The sequence below is a fragment of the Heterocephalus glaber genome, unplaced genomic scaffold (assembly GCF_053883595.1).
Source record: "Heterocephalus glaber isolate CG9 unplaced genomic scaffold, H.glaber_assembly_v1.0 deba00001532, whole genome shotgun sequence".
Lineage (NCBI taxonomy): Eukaryota > Metazoa > Chordata > Mammalia > Rodentia > Bathyergidae > Heterocephalus > Heterocephalus glaber.
The window spans coordinates 45,818-63,811 of record NW_028258330.1 but is presented as its reverse complement, the minus strand read 5'-3'; the positions used below and the strand labels follow the sequence as shown (position 1 = coordinate 63,811).

Genomic DNA, 17,994 nt, shown 5'->3' with positions numbered 1-17,994 from the left:
AACAACAACAAAATTGCTTCTAAATTTTCCTTTGTTTCATCAAATATAAACAATTCTCTACTCCCATTTTTTTTTTGGTACCGGGGATCGAACTTCGGAGCTTGCGCTTGCAAGGTAGGTGCCAGAACCACTGAGCTAAATCCCTGGCCCCTCTACTCCATTTTTAACTAGGAAAATCAGAATCTTATGGTTAAATCATGAAAATAAATTCATAAGTCCTTAAGGCAACTTGAATTTTATACAAGCAACTTGCTGCAAAAGAACCAAAGGGGAAGCTGGTTAGGGACAAAGCCTGCTTCACTGAAGTTCACAAAAGAATCCACACTCAGAAGGTTGAACTCCTGAGGTTGTACACAACACACTGTCCCCATGCAGCCTAGGGCAGCTCAATCACAGGTGGTGAGACAGGGAAATATGAGAAGTCGCATAATTTAAATCTGGGGCATCTTCACCTCCTGCTTGGCCATCTTCACAGGGTGAAATTTCATGTCCTCAGTCTCAATTCTGAGCAGAGATAAATACCCACAGTCAGTTAAGGCTGACCTTTGCCTTTTCCCAATTTTTCTTTTGAATTCTAACATGTATTGCTTGCTGAGCACTAAGCAATTCTCCAAAAAATGGTGGTCCCCAAATCAATGCACCACCCAGAGTGACCTAAACTGACAAATTCAGAGTGCTTTACTGCTTCAAGTGAAGACTGGTGTGCAAAGTATGTGATGTTGTTTTTATGAAGCATCATTCTGAAGTTATCAAGGGGTGGCACACTGAGTCACCCCATTAACAGAAATGAATATACTGCTTAAACTGGCTTACGATAAAAAGGGATGAACAGGCCGGGGATTTAGCTCAGTGGTTCCACCACCTGCCTTGCAAGTGCAAGATCCCGAGTTCGATCCTTGGTACCAAAAGAAAAAAGGGATGAACATTCCTATTGTTTGAAAAATTATAATAGTCTTAGATTTGCTCCTCCATTTAAAAAAATTATACTACACACACAACTAATCTCAAATTCACAGACACTTATCTAGGGGAAGGCAGTTCCAAAGATGTCTTTCAGAATGGCACCCACACATTCACAATGGGAAAAAGTGACATTTTTGACATAAAAACAAATAATTGACGTTTAATTTAACCAAGCACCAGGATCAAGGTATATAGTTGTGCTTGCTGATCCACACCTGTGATCACACTGCTCTGGGAGGCTGAGGCAAAAGGATAAGGGCTTTAAGCTCAGAGCAGTGAGACCCAGTGGCAAAATTCAAAATAATGATAACTAAAAATGTAAAGGGCCTGGATGTTCCTCAGAGTGAAGGTCCTGGGCCAAAACCCTCTACCACAAAAAACACTTTGTAATCATTTCTATTCCTGTGCAACACCCTCCCCATTACACCTAGATAATATTGCCCAACCAGTTTTTATGCTACTAACAGTGAGATAAAATTTCCAATTATGCCTCTGAAATGATAGGGTGAACTTAGCAGTAACAAAAGAATTATTTATATAACTTTATGTAAATTTCTATCTTTCTTTCAAGCCTGAGATTTTGAGCTACTTTCAGACTGAGCCAGAATAGAGCCCACCCCTCAATTTCCCACTAAACATTTTCAGAGGAAAACCACTGGTTCAGGAGCTGATTTTGCCAGCCACCATCATCTCCTGTTTTCTCACACTGGATCTACTCCACTTTGCTCCTCCCTACACATAACACCATTTTATGCCTAATTACTGACATGTTTGCAGACCGACACTTGGTGCTTTCCCCCTGCTGCAATACTGCTTTTACTCATTATCCTACCCCATTCAGCATGTCAGTTTTTGAGACAGGGTCTCACTTTGTAGTTCAGACTGCCTTGAAATCACTGTGTAGGCCAGGCTGAACTTGAACTCCCAACAATCCTCCTGCCTCAGCCCTGCAAGTGCTGGGATTACAGGCAGGTGCCACCACACCTGGCTAGCATGTCATTTTTAAGACAATGTCTATAAACTATCCATGAACTATAGCAATTATGTGAAAAATGGTGCTTTTCTATTTTTTCACCCATTCACAAATCATCTGTGGCTGCCCTACTTCAAGGAGATTCAAAGATTAGGTTTAACACTCAGCCTTTCTGGAAATTGTCCTTTATAGCATTACTTTCATCTTTCTTTCTTTACATTGATAACTTCTGTCCATTTTTTTGAATCCTAAACTGCAAGCAATTTTTTATTTATGTATTTATTGCATTGCTCTGGATATAACACAGTAGTCGAAGCAGGCTTGCCAGGTCCCTAACACTGAACCTCATCACAGGCAATGTTAAACATTCTTTTCAATTTTTATGCCATTTGTAAAAACCCTATAATAACTCTGGAATTGTAGAGGTGTTCGGAAATTCTGGATTTTACTGTCATCACAATGAAGTCCAAATTGGAGGATACAACTTGAAGATTTGAGACCCTGTATCTAAGCTTTTAACAAATTTAGCGTAATTAGGTAGCTTAGCCACTTTCTTGTTACTCTGATAAAACATCAAACACCCACAACTTAGAGGAGTTTACACTGGCCTAATTTCAGTTCTTGGTCTGCTGTACCCAAGGTAGAAACATGACAAAATGGCATGGTGAAGGAAAATGTACTCAAGCCATGCAGCCTGGAAGGAGGGAAGGGTGGGAGGAGGTGCAAATAAGAATACACTTTTCCAGGCCTTGGTTCTAGTGACCCATCTCCAACAAGTCCTCACACCCAAACAGCACATCCAGACACTGAACTCACCAATGAATGAATTCAATGGTCAGGACAGGCCCCAAACAAACCAATCAACTTTCAAACTCATGAGACACTTAGGAGACATTTCAGATACAAATTGTAGTGCCTGGTCTGTTGCTGGGAGAAAAAACAGGGCTCCCAACACTGCAGTTTCAGCCCCACAGAAACCTCACACATGCATCACGAGTCTCCTCAACCCTCTTGCTCACTGAACACCACAGTGAGGAGTGGGGCTGCAGGTATTGAGCTGGCAAAGGCAGGGCTCTGGCCACGGTAGTCACCTTACTAACAGGACAGGATGCTTAGGACCTGGCAGGTGTCTCAACCCCACCCAGAGGGTCAGAAAGGACCAACAGTGTGTACCAGTGACAGGTGACATATAGGAACAATTATTAATCACCTTATCCAGGGAGGCCCAGATCCTGCCAAAGCTCACTCTGTCCACTTCCAATCAGAAGTTGGGCAGCTACCATAAGCCCCACTCCTATGCTAGGCCATTTGGCCTTGCTTAATCGCCATTTTGAGGATTGAGGATCTCTCAGCACCTTCCCACAGTCAGAAGAATTCATAAAGCAAGCCAGGCTAAGCCAGTTTGGGAGTCTTTCAGCAACACACTGGGAACTTCTGAGTGGAGTGCTTGACAGAGGATTCTATTCTACAGCCAGTGTGCCTGTCTGGACAGTTCATACAACAGAATCTCTTCTTCATGATGCAAGGCTGCTTTGTTTTCTGCTTACGGAGCCAATAGGGAGAAGACAATAGCTGCTTCAGTAGAGCCAAAATGACAGACTCTGGACAAAACCCTTCCCAGCCCAAGCTTCTTCTCTGGGCTCTGGTTGGACCCAGCCTGTTGGATCACTGTATTGAAGCAGGATTTGCTCTTAGCTTTGTAGAGCTACCTGTGTCTCCTTACTGTACATATGGGCTCCTTCTTTCTTGTTGTCTCTGAATATAGGATCACAACTGTGCCACTGAACATCCAGAGTCAATGTCACATGGAGAAAAACATTAAACTTAAAGAAGAATCCGGGTCCAGGCAAGGGCAGAACACAATGTAACAGAAGGAAAAGCCTAAGGTTGTCACAGGGCAGAAAATTAAATGAGCCACTTAGCTTCATAGCATGGACTTTCTTGAATCTTATCTACACATTTTCAGTAAAGAAAATAAAACCATGCCAAAAAGGGAATATAACTATTCAATAAATGAAGAAGCTGGCATAACACGATGACAGTGTTATGTAAAAGAATCAAGATGAAAGAAAGAAAATATTTCAAATGCCTCAGACAGGAAACTTACCTGTTCCAAGGTCACAAAGAAATCCAGAATTCTGAAGACTAATCTTAGCAGGAGGGCCAGAATAATAGTTTCAATATAGCCCCACCCTCAATCATTTCTCTGTGATGAAGCAGGAATAGCTAAGAGCTTAACAAAGTAAATTCTTCATAATGTGCTGTTCCCTCATCACCAATCGAAACCTCTTCTCTCTTTCAACATATTAATTTCCCCACAGTAAAGTTCTCACCTGGATTCATGTGATGGGTAGACTTATTATCAAATGTCTTGGCTTGAGAGATGCCTAGGATATTAGTAAAGCACATGTCTGGGGGTGTCTGGGTAAGGCAAAGGGCTATGACCTTGGCAACTGCCTCGATCCCTGGTCCCATCATCTCAGGCTCCTTTCCTACCCAAGAATTTTCCACTGGAAGGTTCAGAGTTGGTGCTGGAAGCCTTAAGGAACTGAAGACCAACATCCAAAGCAATGGCAGATACCAGAGCTCCTCCATACACAAAAAAGGAGAGACTTCCTTTCTTCCCTTTTTATTATACCTCAGGTACAAGCTTATTGCTTGGTGCCAAACCCCTGCAGGGTAGATTTTCTCTGCTTGATTTGTGTCCTATAAGCCAATCATCCACAGACAAAAGCTTTACTGACTTGCTGGTGTTTCCTACTCATCAAGGGGACATATCAATTAATGATCACAAAAACCTAAATGAGTCCTTCTCTAAGCATTCCCTTCACAAATGTATTTCATATGTACAAATTTTAGTCTGAAGCCAGTGATTGTTTGCAAGTAAAAAAGCAAACATTTTCCAGTAAAAGCTCTATGGCAATCAGTCACCTCCACAAAAAAGAACAACCACCCAACAATCTGTACATGAAACATCTGCTTTCCAACACTCAGCAACTTGTCATGGTCAAGAGTCCTTAATGCTGAACATGGATTTAAAGCATGAGAATAATTTTTCCTTAAGAAAAAGCAAAGACACCAAAATTCATCCTTAAATGACAAGACTTATAGAAAAATATGAACTAAATGGGAATTGTCTACTTTTTTCCTGAGCATTGGTAATGCCCTCATCATTCCATCATTTTAGGTTGAACACAGTCCCAACCTGCTCTATGCCTAATGACTGACATGTTCATTTTTAAAAGCTATTTCTTTAACCTCACTCCTCACCTGACCCATGTAGTCATTTCTATAATAAATCCCAAGCATCTTACAAGTTCCTTTCTCTTTCAAAAGGTATAACTGCCATATGTTTGAATCTCCTTGAGGCTGAATGAAATACAGTACTCAATTTAAATCATGCATTTGAAGCACTGTTAAAGGACATATGATGACATTTTAAGTGTACACTAGGGATATACTTTTTGTTTTTGTTTTCTTGTTTTTTTTTTTTTTGGTACTGGGGATCGAACTTGGGTCCTTGCGTTTGCGTAGCAGGCGGCGAAACCACTGAGCTAAATCCCCGGCCCTAGGGATATACTTTTTTGCAGCTATTATCAATGGCCTGTCACAGCACAAAAACAATGAGAACACACATCGAATACTATATTGGGCTATAGTCTGTGGATTATGATCCAAGAGCTTCTTAAGATTCTTAAAGAGGAAACCAAAGAACAGAGGAAGGTGGGGAGGAAGTGTGAGGAGAAAGGACAGATAGAAGGAAAAAGAGGAAAACATATGGAGGCCATAGGGTAGTATTAACAACCCCTCTAGCCAAAAATACTCTGAGGTAAGTTTTATGGCTAAGGCCTTTTTCATGTTCTGATCCTTGTTTCTGAGGCTGAATGTGAGAGTATTGACTACAGTATGCAGGACTTTTCTAGGAGTCTCTGTTATTTCCAAAACTGGGAAAGAAGTAAATGACAAAGGAAGAGCCGGAGTGCTTTTACAGTTACAGAATGATAAACTGCACTTGAGAAAGATATCTGCTGTCCCTCAGTAGAGTGGATCCTTAAGATGGTAGTTATAATGGACAAAGGAGGACACAGTGACAACTAAATAGTCAATGAGATCTGACACATGGTGAGTAAAATTTCTTCTCATTACAATTTAATTAATTGCAAAATGTAGCAAAGACAACTTTGAGTTACATTTAGAGTCGGGAGACAAGGTACAAACTACTATTGCCACTAAAACACTGTAACTAAACAAACCTGTCTGAGCCACTTTTATGGCACTGTGACACAATACCCAACACCCACAATTTAAAGGAGAAAAGGTTTATGTTGGTTCATAGTTTGTAGAGATTTCATCTCATTGTTGGCTGGCTCCAAGGCAGAGTGGCTTGGCAGAGGGGCATGGCATGCAGGAAGGTTGCTCACAGCATGGCACTAGGAATCAGTGAGCCATCAAGGGAAGAGGAGTGATATATATATATATATATCACTCTAAGCCACCCCCACAGTGACCCACCTCTTCCCACCAAGCTTTACCTCCCAACATCATACCCTGCTATAAACCTATCAGTGGACTAATCCAGTACAACACCCATGACTCAGTCACCTTCCAAAAGCCCCACCTATGAGCGCATGATGCTTTGGGAGAACATCTAGATTTAAACCATAACCTCCAGTAAAGCACAGAGGAGACAAAGTGGGGAAAGGGCTATATTATAACCCTATAAGCATAACACTGTGTTTCACAAGCACATCCCTTACTTTTCTACTGTAAATTTGTTCCTTCATAGTAGCTGGTGTGATCTCAGTATCTTTCCCTGATGGACACAGGGAGCAATCTTTGTGTTTACCCACTTGGTATGATGAACAGTAAGGTGTGTGCACATGCGCAACAGGGTCAAACCAGGATTTTCACCCACATGATGCTCCATCTAACAGATTTTGTGTATGTTTACCTGAGCATCACAAAGAGTATAATATACTCATACCACTCTAGGACTGGTTTTTAAAAAAGTTTTCTTTTGAGTTTTCTGGTAGAAGTAGTCCAATTCAGTACAATGGCACATAAAAAGCCAGATTTGCTTTTCAAGTTTTGTTTGTTTGTTTGTTTTTGGTACCGGGGATCAAACTCCAGTCCTTGTGCTTGCTGCTTTTCAAATTTTGGAGGAAGTCAAAAGTGAATCATCAGATTACTCATGCATGGATGATGATCTAATATGGTAAAATACATGTTTTCATAACAGAAGAGTGGTGTGGGTGTATGATGATGATGACGGCTTTGACGTTGGCCATGTGAGACAAAGTTCCTATGACAGTGAAATGGAGCAAGAATCAACTGATGCAGACCCAGGGAATGCAGCCCTCCTTGATTCAGATAACAAAGAACAGTAATGTGAATACATATTTGACTAGTCAAAATGTTGCAAAATGGTCAAGCAACCAAATGGAATGATCCAATGTTAGAACCAGTTTGAAAAATACTGAGGGTCTTGGCAGGGGTGAAATGTATTGGAAGAATGCCAGCACTGCCATTCAATGTCGGAAAGTGTAACAGATGAAATGCTACAAGATGCTGTAAAATACACAAAGGCTAAATGTTCTGTATAGGCCAATAACCATATTAAAAATGTATTATTATGACACCTCACTAGCTGAACTGAAAGCATTCATAGGTATGTATACTTAGCAAGGATTTCCACAAGAAAGTAAAAGACATGGAAAAGCAACGGGTCAAAATATGGCATAAAAATGTATGCTCTTGTAGACACAGAGACTCACTATGCTTTCCTTTTTTTTTTTTTTGGTATCGGGGATCGAACTTGGGTCCTTGTGCTTGCGCAGCAGGCAGCGAAACCACTGGGCTAAATCCCCGGCCCCAATATGCTTTCAATTTAGACATTTATCCTGGAACTCAGCCATCATGTCCTTATTCATATAGTAATAAACTGAATGATGTATATCCCTAGCTTAGCACTCAGATATATGTCATTTAACTATGTACCAACTATAAGATGGACTAGAAATTCTAGATATTATACCATATGCAGTACACAGAAAGACACAGAAACAATTCTACATGTTTAAAGCCCACATGCTCAACACTAGATGTAATCACCTAACACATGATAAAATCATTTAAAAATGGTGTTTAAGCTTAAAAGGAGAAATATAAACAAATCAGATCATTCCAAGTGTTGGCAACACACAAAAAACTTTTACATGAAATATTAAGAAGATAAGTTCATATACCAAAACTTTCTACAAATTTTAAATTTTTCCATAATCTGCACATCAACAATTTTTCTCATTCTGTCAAAAATCCTAATTCATTATCACCTGAAAATAATATATTTAAAAGCAACAATAACAACAACTACAAAACTATTAAAAACAATCCAAGAGCAGAGTCAGTGGAAAAAGTGAGGGAGGTGGTTGAAATATGAACTTCCCTACAATCCTCTGCATAATAGGTTGAGAGAGAAAAACTACAAATAATCTTTTCAGCATAATACTACTAATTTAGCCTCAATTATTAACTTATTCAAAATTCCAAAGACTTTATCCAAGTAACGGTCTGCTTAGTAATGTGATAGTAAAGCTACAAAGTACATCCAAAAAATCCATCCTGTGGTCACTTTGGGTGTAGTCAGACAAAACCAGAGATGCACTGAAAGAAACCATAATTCATAATTGTGGCATTCATACCTGCACCATGGTCCTATGATCTTTATGCATATTTGTATTAAATGTAAACAAACATTTTTCTTGTAATTTTTTTCTTCTTAAGATGCACTACACTAATTTCTAACTAAGACTATCAAATCCCTTTGGCTAAATCATGATGAAAAGTTTCTAAATCTTTGAGGTAACTTCTATTCTTTACATACAACTTGCTGCAAAAGAAGCATTAGGGGTGCAGGACAGGGAAGAAGCCTGCTTCACTGTAGTTCACAAGGTAACCCATACCCAGAAGGTTAAACATACACCTAAGCTTAGAAATCACTCTCACTCTAACCACGCCACCCATGGTGTCTCACTCCCAGGTGGTGTGGGAGGAAGATGGGAGAAGCCAGGAAATTTAAATCTAGGCCTTGTACACTGCCTACTTGCACAACCTCCCAGGGTAAAATTGCTTTAATTTCCATAGGCTTAATTCTGAACAGAACAACATTCAGCCACAGATATTTGAAGACTGACCTATTCCATTTCCCCATTTCTCTTCTGAACTCAAGTGTGTTGTATGATAAGCAACAAATAATTCTCTAAAAGGAACTAGTAGGCCCCAAATTCAATACTCACAGTACCCAGAGCTACCACAATTCTGACAAATTGAGATCCCAATCTTGGTACGCTGCTTGAAAAGCAGATTTCAGGCTAAAGCATGTGATGCTATGTTTCCTCATGAGTCATTATTCAGAAGGTATCAAGGGATGGCACACTGACCCATTCTATTAACCTAAACGAAGGTAAATTGTCTAAAAGAGACTTATGATAAAAACAGACATTTCCACAGTTCAAAAAATTATGATAGTTTTAAGGCCCCAGTTTCAAAATCAGGGGAAAATCCAAAAAAATTGTACTACACAACTAATCTAAAATTTACAGACACTAATGTATAGCCAGAAGAATTCAAGGATTTCTTTCAGACTGGCCATCACACATTCTCAACTGGAAAATATTACAACATTCTGGACATAAAAAAAATAGTTGATGATATTTAATGTAACCAAGCACTGTGACCTTGGCAAGTAGAAGTGATTTTAAAACCCCCACCAGAGCTGGACTTGGTGATCCACAGTTGTAATCACACCACTCTCATGAGCTGAACCAAGATGACCACAAGTTAAACCCTCATGTTGTACAACACAGTGAGACCCACTCTCAAAACTTACTACTACTACTACTACTACTACTAATAGTGATGATGATAATTTTAAAAACCACATGCTCTCTGTGGCAGTACATATACTAAAACTGGAACGAAAAACAGATGTAGCTGAGAACAAATGTTCTACATTCAAGTCAAACTACTCATCCAATGACAGACAAAGCTATTCCCCCAATTTTTTTAACCCACAACAAGACCAGACACAATTTTTTAAGGTCCAATTTTGCCTCATAAGTATTTAGGTAACTTAGTAACACAAGACTTGGTAATCTCACATTTCTAAAATTTCTCTTTCCTTTAGGTCTCTGATATTTGATTCATACTCAACCCAAGCCAGCATAAGACCTCTTCTTTACTCTCACACTAAAATATTTTGACCTCTTTTCCAGTTCAGGAACTAACATTGCCACACTCCATTGCCCCTCCTTTCCCACATTCTATCTACCCCTTCCTTACTCCTCCCTGCATCAAAAATCCTTTTATGTCCTACAATTCATATCCATACAGACCTGACATTTGGTGCTTAAACCATACAGCTATACTCCTTGTATGAAAAGAGCTATCTCAATAAGCATTTCATTATTTTAAAAATTTCTACAGACTATCTAAGACTGTATGGATTATGTGATAGACGGCATCCATGTCTCTTTCCACTAGTACCCAAATGACATTTATTTTATTTATTTATTTTTTGGTACCGGGGATTGAACTCAGGACCTTGTGCTTGCAAGGCAGGCAGTGGAACCACGGAGCTAAATCCCTGGCCCCTCAAGTGACATTTACATGAGGATGTTCCACTTCAAACAGATCATCAGTTACTATTTAACATGCAGCCCCTCTGGAACAGTGTCATTTGCAAGATTATCTCATTTTCTCCATCATAAATCAGTAATTCCTCCTTCAAATTTTTTGGAATTCTAAACAGTAATGGAAACTTTTATTTTTATTTCTTTCAATGTTGTGCATTTAATGATAAAATTTAGCAAGCTCGATAATTGCTCAACCACTGAAACTCATCACCAACAATGTTAAATCTTTTTTTCAGATTTTCTTGGATATTATCAATGCCATACAATGACTTTTATTTGTTTTTGGTACCAGGGATCAAACTTGGGACCTTGCGCTTGCGAGGCAGGCGGCGGAACCACTGAGCTAAATCCCCGGCCCTCACACAATGACTTTTATAATGTGAAAAAATAGAAATATAGCCATTTACTGTCACCACAATGAAGACCAGGATTGAGGACACAACTTGTGGGTTTGAGACACTATATTCCAAACATGTATTACAGTTAGCATTAATGGGTGTCTTACCCAATTTCCTGTTACTGGGACAAAATACCTCATACCCACAACATAAAGGAGAAGATTTTATCACTCACAGTTTCAGTCAATGACTAGCTGGGAATAAGGCAGAAAGAGGATGGGGCGGGGGAAGCATGATGGAAGAAAAGGTGCTAGAAAGTAGAGAGAGAAGGGAAAAGATGGAGAGCAGAATACAATTTTCCAGGTCACATTCCTAGTGACCCTCTTCCATCTAGGTTCCAGATCCTAACTTCACATTCAGTTATTAAACACATCAATGGATGAATCCACTGATAAGCATGTGTTCCACAAAATCCAAACAACTTACAAACATATGAGACATCTGGGAAACATTTTTGATATAAATTATGACATCAAGTCTGCTGTTGGGAGAAAAAAGACAGGACACTGAACATGTCATAGACCCATACATATATTATATGGGTCAAGAGTCTCTCTGCAACTCTTCTGATATCACTGCACTTTTTTTTCTTAAATTCTTTTATTGGTACATTTCAGGTATACAATATGTTTACATTTATCATTGGGTGTCTGTACCTGTATATGATGTATCTTTTTTTTTTTTGGTACCGAGGATCGAACTCGGGACCTTGTGCTTGTGAGGCAGGCGGCGGAACCACTGAGCTAAATCCCCAGCTCCTACATGATGTATCTTGGTTCTTGTTTATTCCCCATTACCTGTGTGCCCTTCACCCCCTCCACCCTTCCCTATTTACACAGACTTCATTTCCATTTTTTATCGTTTCTCATAATTTTTCCTTTCCTTTTTTTCCTTTCCCCTCCCACCACCCCTACCCCTTTGGACCTTTTCTTCCTATTTCAAATTATCAATTATTCATTTTAATCATTTTAATCCTTATTTACACTTTCAGTTTCTCACACTTGAGAAACTTTCGGTATTTACACATGTGTGTCCTATTTATTTCACTTAAAAGAGTATGGCCTCAATATGCATCCATTTAGCTATAAATGTTTCTAGTTTCTCATTCTTTATGGCTGAGTAGTACTCCAGTTTATAAAAAAACCCCACATCTTCTTTATCCAGTTTCCAGTTGATGGGCACTTGGGCTGTTGCCAAGCTTTAGCTATTATAAACTGTGCCGCTATAAACATGGGTGCACATACATCGCTGTGGTATGATTCTTTTAATTTTGGGGGGAAGATACCCAGCAGGGGAATAGCTGGGTCAAATGGGACCTCTAGTCCTAGTTCTTTGAGATATTTCCATACTGATTTCCACAGTGGTTGCACCAGTCTGCACTCCCACCAACAATGGAGAAGGGTTCCTTTCTCCCCACAGGCCCCTGCCAGCATTTGTTACTGGTTGATTTCTTGATAGCAGCCATTCTTTGTGGGGTGAGGTGGAATCTCAGTGTTGTTTTCATCTGCATCTCTTGAATGACCGGTGCTGTTGAACATTTTTTCACATATTTATTTGCTGCTTTTACTTCTTTGTCTGAAAAATGTCAGTTCATTTCAGATGCCCATTTTTGAATAGGGTCTTTGAATTTGGGGGTTCTGATTTTTTTCAGTTCTTTATATATTCTAGATAGTAGTCCTTTGTCTAAGGTACAGCCATTAAAAATTTTTTCCCACGTTGTAGTTTGTCTCTTAGCTCTGCTGGTGATTTTTCTTGCAGTGAAGAAGCTTTTTAATAAGATGAGATCCCAGTTGTTGATTCTTTGTGTTAGTTCCCATGCTACTGAGGTTTTGTTCATAAAGTCTTTTCCTATGCCAATGTATTTGAGAGTTCTACCTAACTTATGTTCCAGCAATTTTAGTCTTTCTGTCTTAATATTTAGATTTTTAATGCACTTCGATCTTAGTTTAGTGCATGGTGAAAGACAGGGGTCTAGTTTTAATCTTTGGCAAGTTGAAATCCAGTTCTTCCAACACCATTTATTAAAGAGGCTATCTTTCCTCCAATAAGGATATCACCGCACAGTTTTAAGAGAAGCATGGCTGCAGGCACTGATCTACCTAAGATAGGACTCTGGCCATGCTGACGTCACCTCACTGGTGAGTAGAATAGGATACTCAGGTCCTGGATGCTGGCATATCCTTATCCTGAGGGCCAGAAATGACCAAGGCTGTAGCATCAGCAGTTGACATGTAAGAACAAAGACACCACAGCTGATGAAGAGACAGACCCAAGTCCTGCCAAGGCTGCTTCTGTCCAGACATCAAAATCAGCAACTACTAAACTTGTAGAAACAATGCAAAATCAGAATCAGTGGAATAAGTGAATGAAGTGGCTGAAATACAAACTTCCTTACAATCTTCTGGGTAACAGCTTGAAGAAAAGAAATGACATAAAATTTTTCAGCATAGTAATAATTCTATAATAACTTCAATTATTAACTCACTCAAAATTCCAAAGAGTTTTAACCAAGTAACACTGTGCTTAGTGATGTGATGGTAAAGCCAGAGAGCACCCAAAAATCCATATTGTGGCAGCTCTGAGTGTAGTTAGATGAAATCAAACTAGAAGCAAACATAGTTGATGTGTTCACCAGCATGATTCTATGGAACTTTATGCATATGTTAAATGTAAAAGAAATAATTTGTCTAAATTTGTTTTGCTTCTTCAGATCCAGTCCACTAGTTCTAGGAATATCAAATTCTTATGGATAAACAAATGAAAAAACTTCTAAATTCTTTAAGCAATCTCTCTCTCTCTCTCTCTCTCTCTCTCTCTCTCTCTCTCTCTCTCTCATAAACAACATGCATCAAATGAAGCAATGGGGAAGAAATTCACAAGAGAATACCCTCAGAATGTTAAACATATTCCTGAGCTTACACCCCACTCTCATTGTGCTCTATTCATCCAGAGTGTCTCACTCTCAGGTGGTGAGAAAAACACGCAAAACCAGGAAATTTAAATGGGGAACTTCCACAAATGCTTCTCAGCCTTCTTTCCAGAGGCTTAATTCTGAAAAGATATCACAACTCACCCATTCATTGAAGGTAGACCTGTGGCTTTTCTAAATTTCACTTAAAAATTCAAATATGTGTTTTTTGCTGAACACTAAGAAATTCTCCACCAGTAACAGGTGGGCCCAAAGTTCAATGCTCACACCGCCCAGAGTTACCACAGTCTGTCAAATTCAGAGCCCAGTTCTAATATGCAGCAACAAAATCAGATTCCAAAAATAACTGTCTTGAAGTGGCATATTACAATAAGAGATATTTATACTTTTCAGGGCACAAAATTACAATTTTCTAAACATAAAGACAAATAGTTGGTGATGTTTAATTTAACCCTACATTGTGATCTTGTAAGAAGTGATTATAAACGTTCCACCATAGCTGGGCTTTGTTTTCCATACCTGTATTCACACCACTCTCACAGGCTCAACTCCCAGCTCAAGTTCAACTCCCAGCTTACACATTATCAAGACTCAGTACCAAAACTAAATAATAATACTAAAAAATGAAAAATGGATGTGATGTAGCGCAGAACAAATGACCTGAATTCAGTCAGAAATGCTCTTCCTATGACACTTAGATAATGCTGTTCACTTAAGTTTTTTTCCCATAACAATTCCAGACATAATTTTCTAAGTTCCAATTTGGCCTCATAAGACATTAGGTTAATGGATACTTGTAACAAAAGTCTTATTAGTCTAACTTTAACTAAATTTCTTAGTATTTTTCAGGCTTGTGACCTCTGAATCACATTCAACACAAGCCAGCATAAGACGACAAAATGGTAAATTACAAAAATTAATCTAGGAAGCCACTAAAGAATAAGAGAACAAGAAACTACAGTCCAGCAGCTACTGCACAACGCTAAAAAGACCAACCAAAGCTACCTGGAGGCAGAGAAAAGCTACAACATAACACAGGTGCAATTATTTTTACTGAAATTATCCCAGAAAGTTTCCCAAATATGACAAAAAATTTCAAAATACAAGTGAGGTTTCTAGAACACCAAACAACTGTGATGAAAAAAATGCTCAGCAAGATATGTTCCTTCTAAATTGCCAATTATCCAATAAAAAGATCTTTCAAAGCCATCACAGAAAAGCATTAAATCACATATAAAGATAAATCCATTACAATTATAGCAGACTTCTCAACAAAAAAACTTAAAGGCCAGTAGAACTTGGAGTGAAGTATTTCAAGCCCAGAGAGCAAATAGCTTCCAACCTAGTTAACATACCCTAAGGACATTTCATGAAAAAGACCAGAAGAGATATATGACTATGGAACCAGCACTCCAGGAAATACTCAAGAATATCCTACGCAGAAACTATGAGGTCAGTAAAACTAAAAATTCCAATAATATGAAAACATCAAGAAAGGTCAATGCATAAACAACAACAAAACAACAAACACAAAAGATAGGAACATTAAAAACAAAGGAGTCATCACCAAAAATGAGTAAATGATAGTAAATAAACACATCTCAGTAACATCTATATTAAAAGCCTCAACTCTCCAATTAAAGACACAGATTGGAAAACTGGATCAAAAACTGAGTTTAACAGTCTGTTGCATGAAAGAATTTCAACTAATCCAAAGAGAAAATCATAGACTAAAAATCAAAGGATGGAAAATGGTATTTCAAGACCAAGACCAAGACCCCCCCCCCCCAAGTAGCAGTAACAATTTTAATCTTAGATATGGGAAACTTCAAGTTAAAACTGTTAGAACAGACAAAGAAGGTACTACATACTAGTTAGGGGAACAATCCAAGAAGAGACAGTGTTTATAAATATTCATACACTAGAGCACCTATCTTCATAAAAGGAACACTGTGGAACAAAAAAGATCAAATAAAGAGTAACACAATTATAGTGGGAAATCTTAACACCTCACTTGCACAAAGAGATAGATTAAAGAAAAAAATCAAGAAAGAAATATCAGAGCTGAGTCACAACCTTGAACATAGGGACTTAATAGATGTGTACAGAATATTCAACCCCACTACAACAGAGTATACTTTCTTTTCGGCAACACATAGTACTTTCTCCAAGATAGAGCTCCTAGGAGTCCAGAAAGCCTGATTAAATAAATATAAAAAACATCACAATCAGCCCATGTGTACCATCAGACTAGTGTGCAATGAAAATACCAATCAACCACAGAAGAAATCACAGATGATGTAGAAGCACCTGGAAGATTAATTACACACTACTAAACAACCAATGGGTCACACAGAAATCAGGAAGAAATTTAATAATTTCTGGAAGTTTAATGAACTTCCTGTAAAACCCAACAGAAGCTCTGGGACACTATGAAAACAGATCTAAGAGAAAAGATTTTTTGCAATCAATGCTGACATAATAAATAACCTTATGCTCAAATAAATAAACTTATGAGACACTGTAAAATACTGGAGAAACAATAATTCAGGGCCAAGTTGAAATTAACAAGAAAAATTATGAAGATTAGAGTGAAAATCAATGAAATTGAGATGAAAAAAATACAGAGTTAATGAATTGAAGATCCGGTTTTTTGCAAGAATAAACAAGATAAGCCTTTAGTGAAACTTTCCAAAAGAGAGAAAATATTCACACCTTTGCATTTAAAAATGAAAAAAGCAAAATCATAACAGCACCAAAATGCAGAAGATAGTAACTGCTATGAAAAATTGTATTCCAACAAACTAGAAAATTTTGAAGAAACAGACAGGTTTCTAGACTCATATAAATTACTAAAGATAACCCAAGAAAAAAACAAATATGCCGAACAACTCAATAACATGCAATGGAATCAAGACAGTTACAAACAATTTACCAAATAAAAAAATCCCAGGACCTGATGGATTCACTGCTGCATTCCACAAAGACTTTAAGGATGCGATGCCACCTATACTTAAGCTCTTCAAAGAAATTGAAAGGTGTGGAGTGCTTTCAAATTATTTATAGCAATACAGAAATTTTCAAACCCTTAAGCTTAAAACACCCAGGCTCTTATTTGCTCCTATTTGTCCAGAAACAAGTGGACCCCAAACCCCTCCCAATAGGTGATACTTTATACTTAAACCACAATGTAAGCAATCACACACACACACACACACACTATATATATATATATATATATCTCCTGTTAGCTTTAGTGTTCACAATGTATGTTCTTTCTGTTAGCCCTAAAGTCCTGTTACATACATCCTGTTAGCCTTTGGGTTCTCATAGCACTTATCAACACCTAGTGTGACTTTGGCAATATGGGGAAATATTGGGAATTTGGTAATTCACTGTGAATATAAAAAGGCAGAGGTCAAAGGAGATACCTTATGGGTATGAGACCCTGCATCGCAGACGTTAGTAAGTGTCAGATCCTCCAGATCTGCTACTAAAAGTAATGAGACCAGGGACCCAGCACACCACAGCTGCACGCAGCTCCAACCCTTACCTGAACGAGGGTCTCCGCACACCCCCCCCCACCCCCACCCCCCACTCCAGACTGGTGTAGCTGAGGCTGTGCCTGGGGCCACAATTAGACGGCGTTGTGGGCTCGAGTGTCACAGTGGGGACAGGATGCAGGGAACCAGGAATTAACCATGACCCAGCTCAAGGAAAAAGGGACTAAAGCACCAAAGACCAGAATTTCAGAGTCTGGAGCTAAGCAGGGAGGCTGTAGTTCCCCGTAGCTGATTTTGGCCACTTCCTTTTAGACCTTATCCCGATTCCATCCCATTCCCGGCTTCTGTCCTACAACATCACCATTGCGTGGCTTCAGGGTCTCTCAGAGTCCTTCCCACGCAGCGTGCAACCAGTAGAAGTCCCAGAAGGTGGTCTAGCAAGATGGGAGGCTCGCGGCAAAGTGCTCCGAGCCTGCACTCCAGCGTCACGACCCCGGAAGAACCCTCCTATATTGGCCCACCTGATTGGGCAGTT

General features: G+C 38.9%; 1 protein-coding gene across 1 annotated transcript in view; it reads right to left on the bottom strand.

Moving 5' to 3' along the window:
- LOC101714312 (uncharacterized) overlaps window positions 1-17,963 on the bottom strand; it is a 35,002-nt gene extending 17,039 nt beyond the window's left edge. Inside the window, exon 1 of the mRNA XM_087188597.1 lies at window positions 17,821-17,963. Within this exon, the coding sequence (XP_087044723.1) occupies window positions 17,821-17,823 (3 nt within the window). The 5' untranslated portion in view covers window positions 17,824-17,963. The remainder of the gene's footprint in view (window positions 1-17,820) is intronic.
- Window positions 17,964-17,994: the final 31 nt, after the last annotated feature.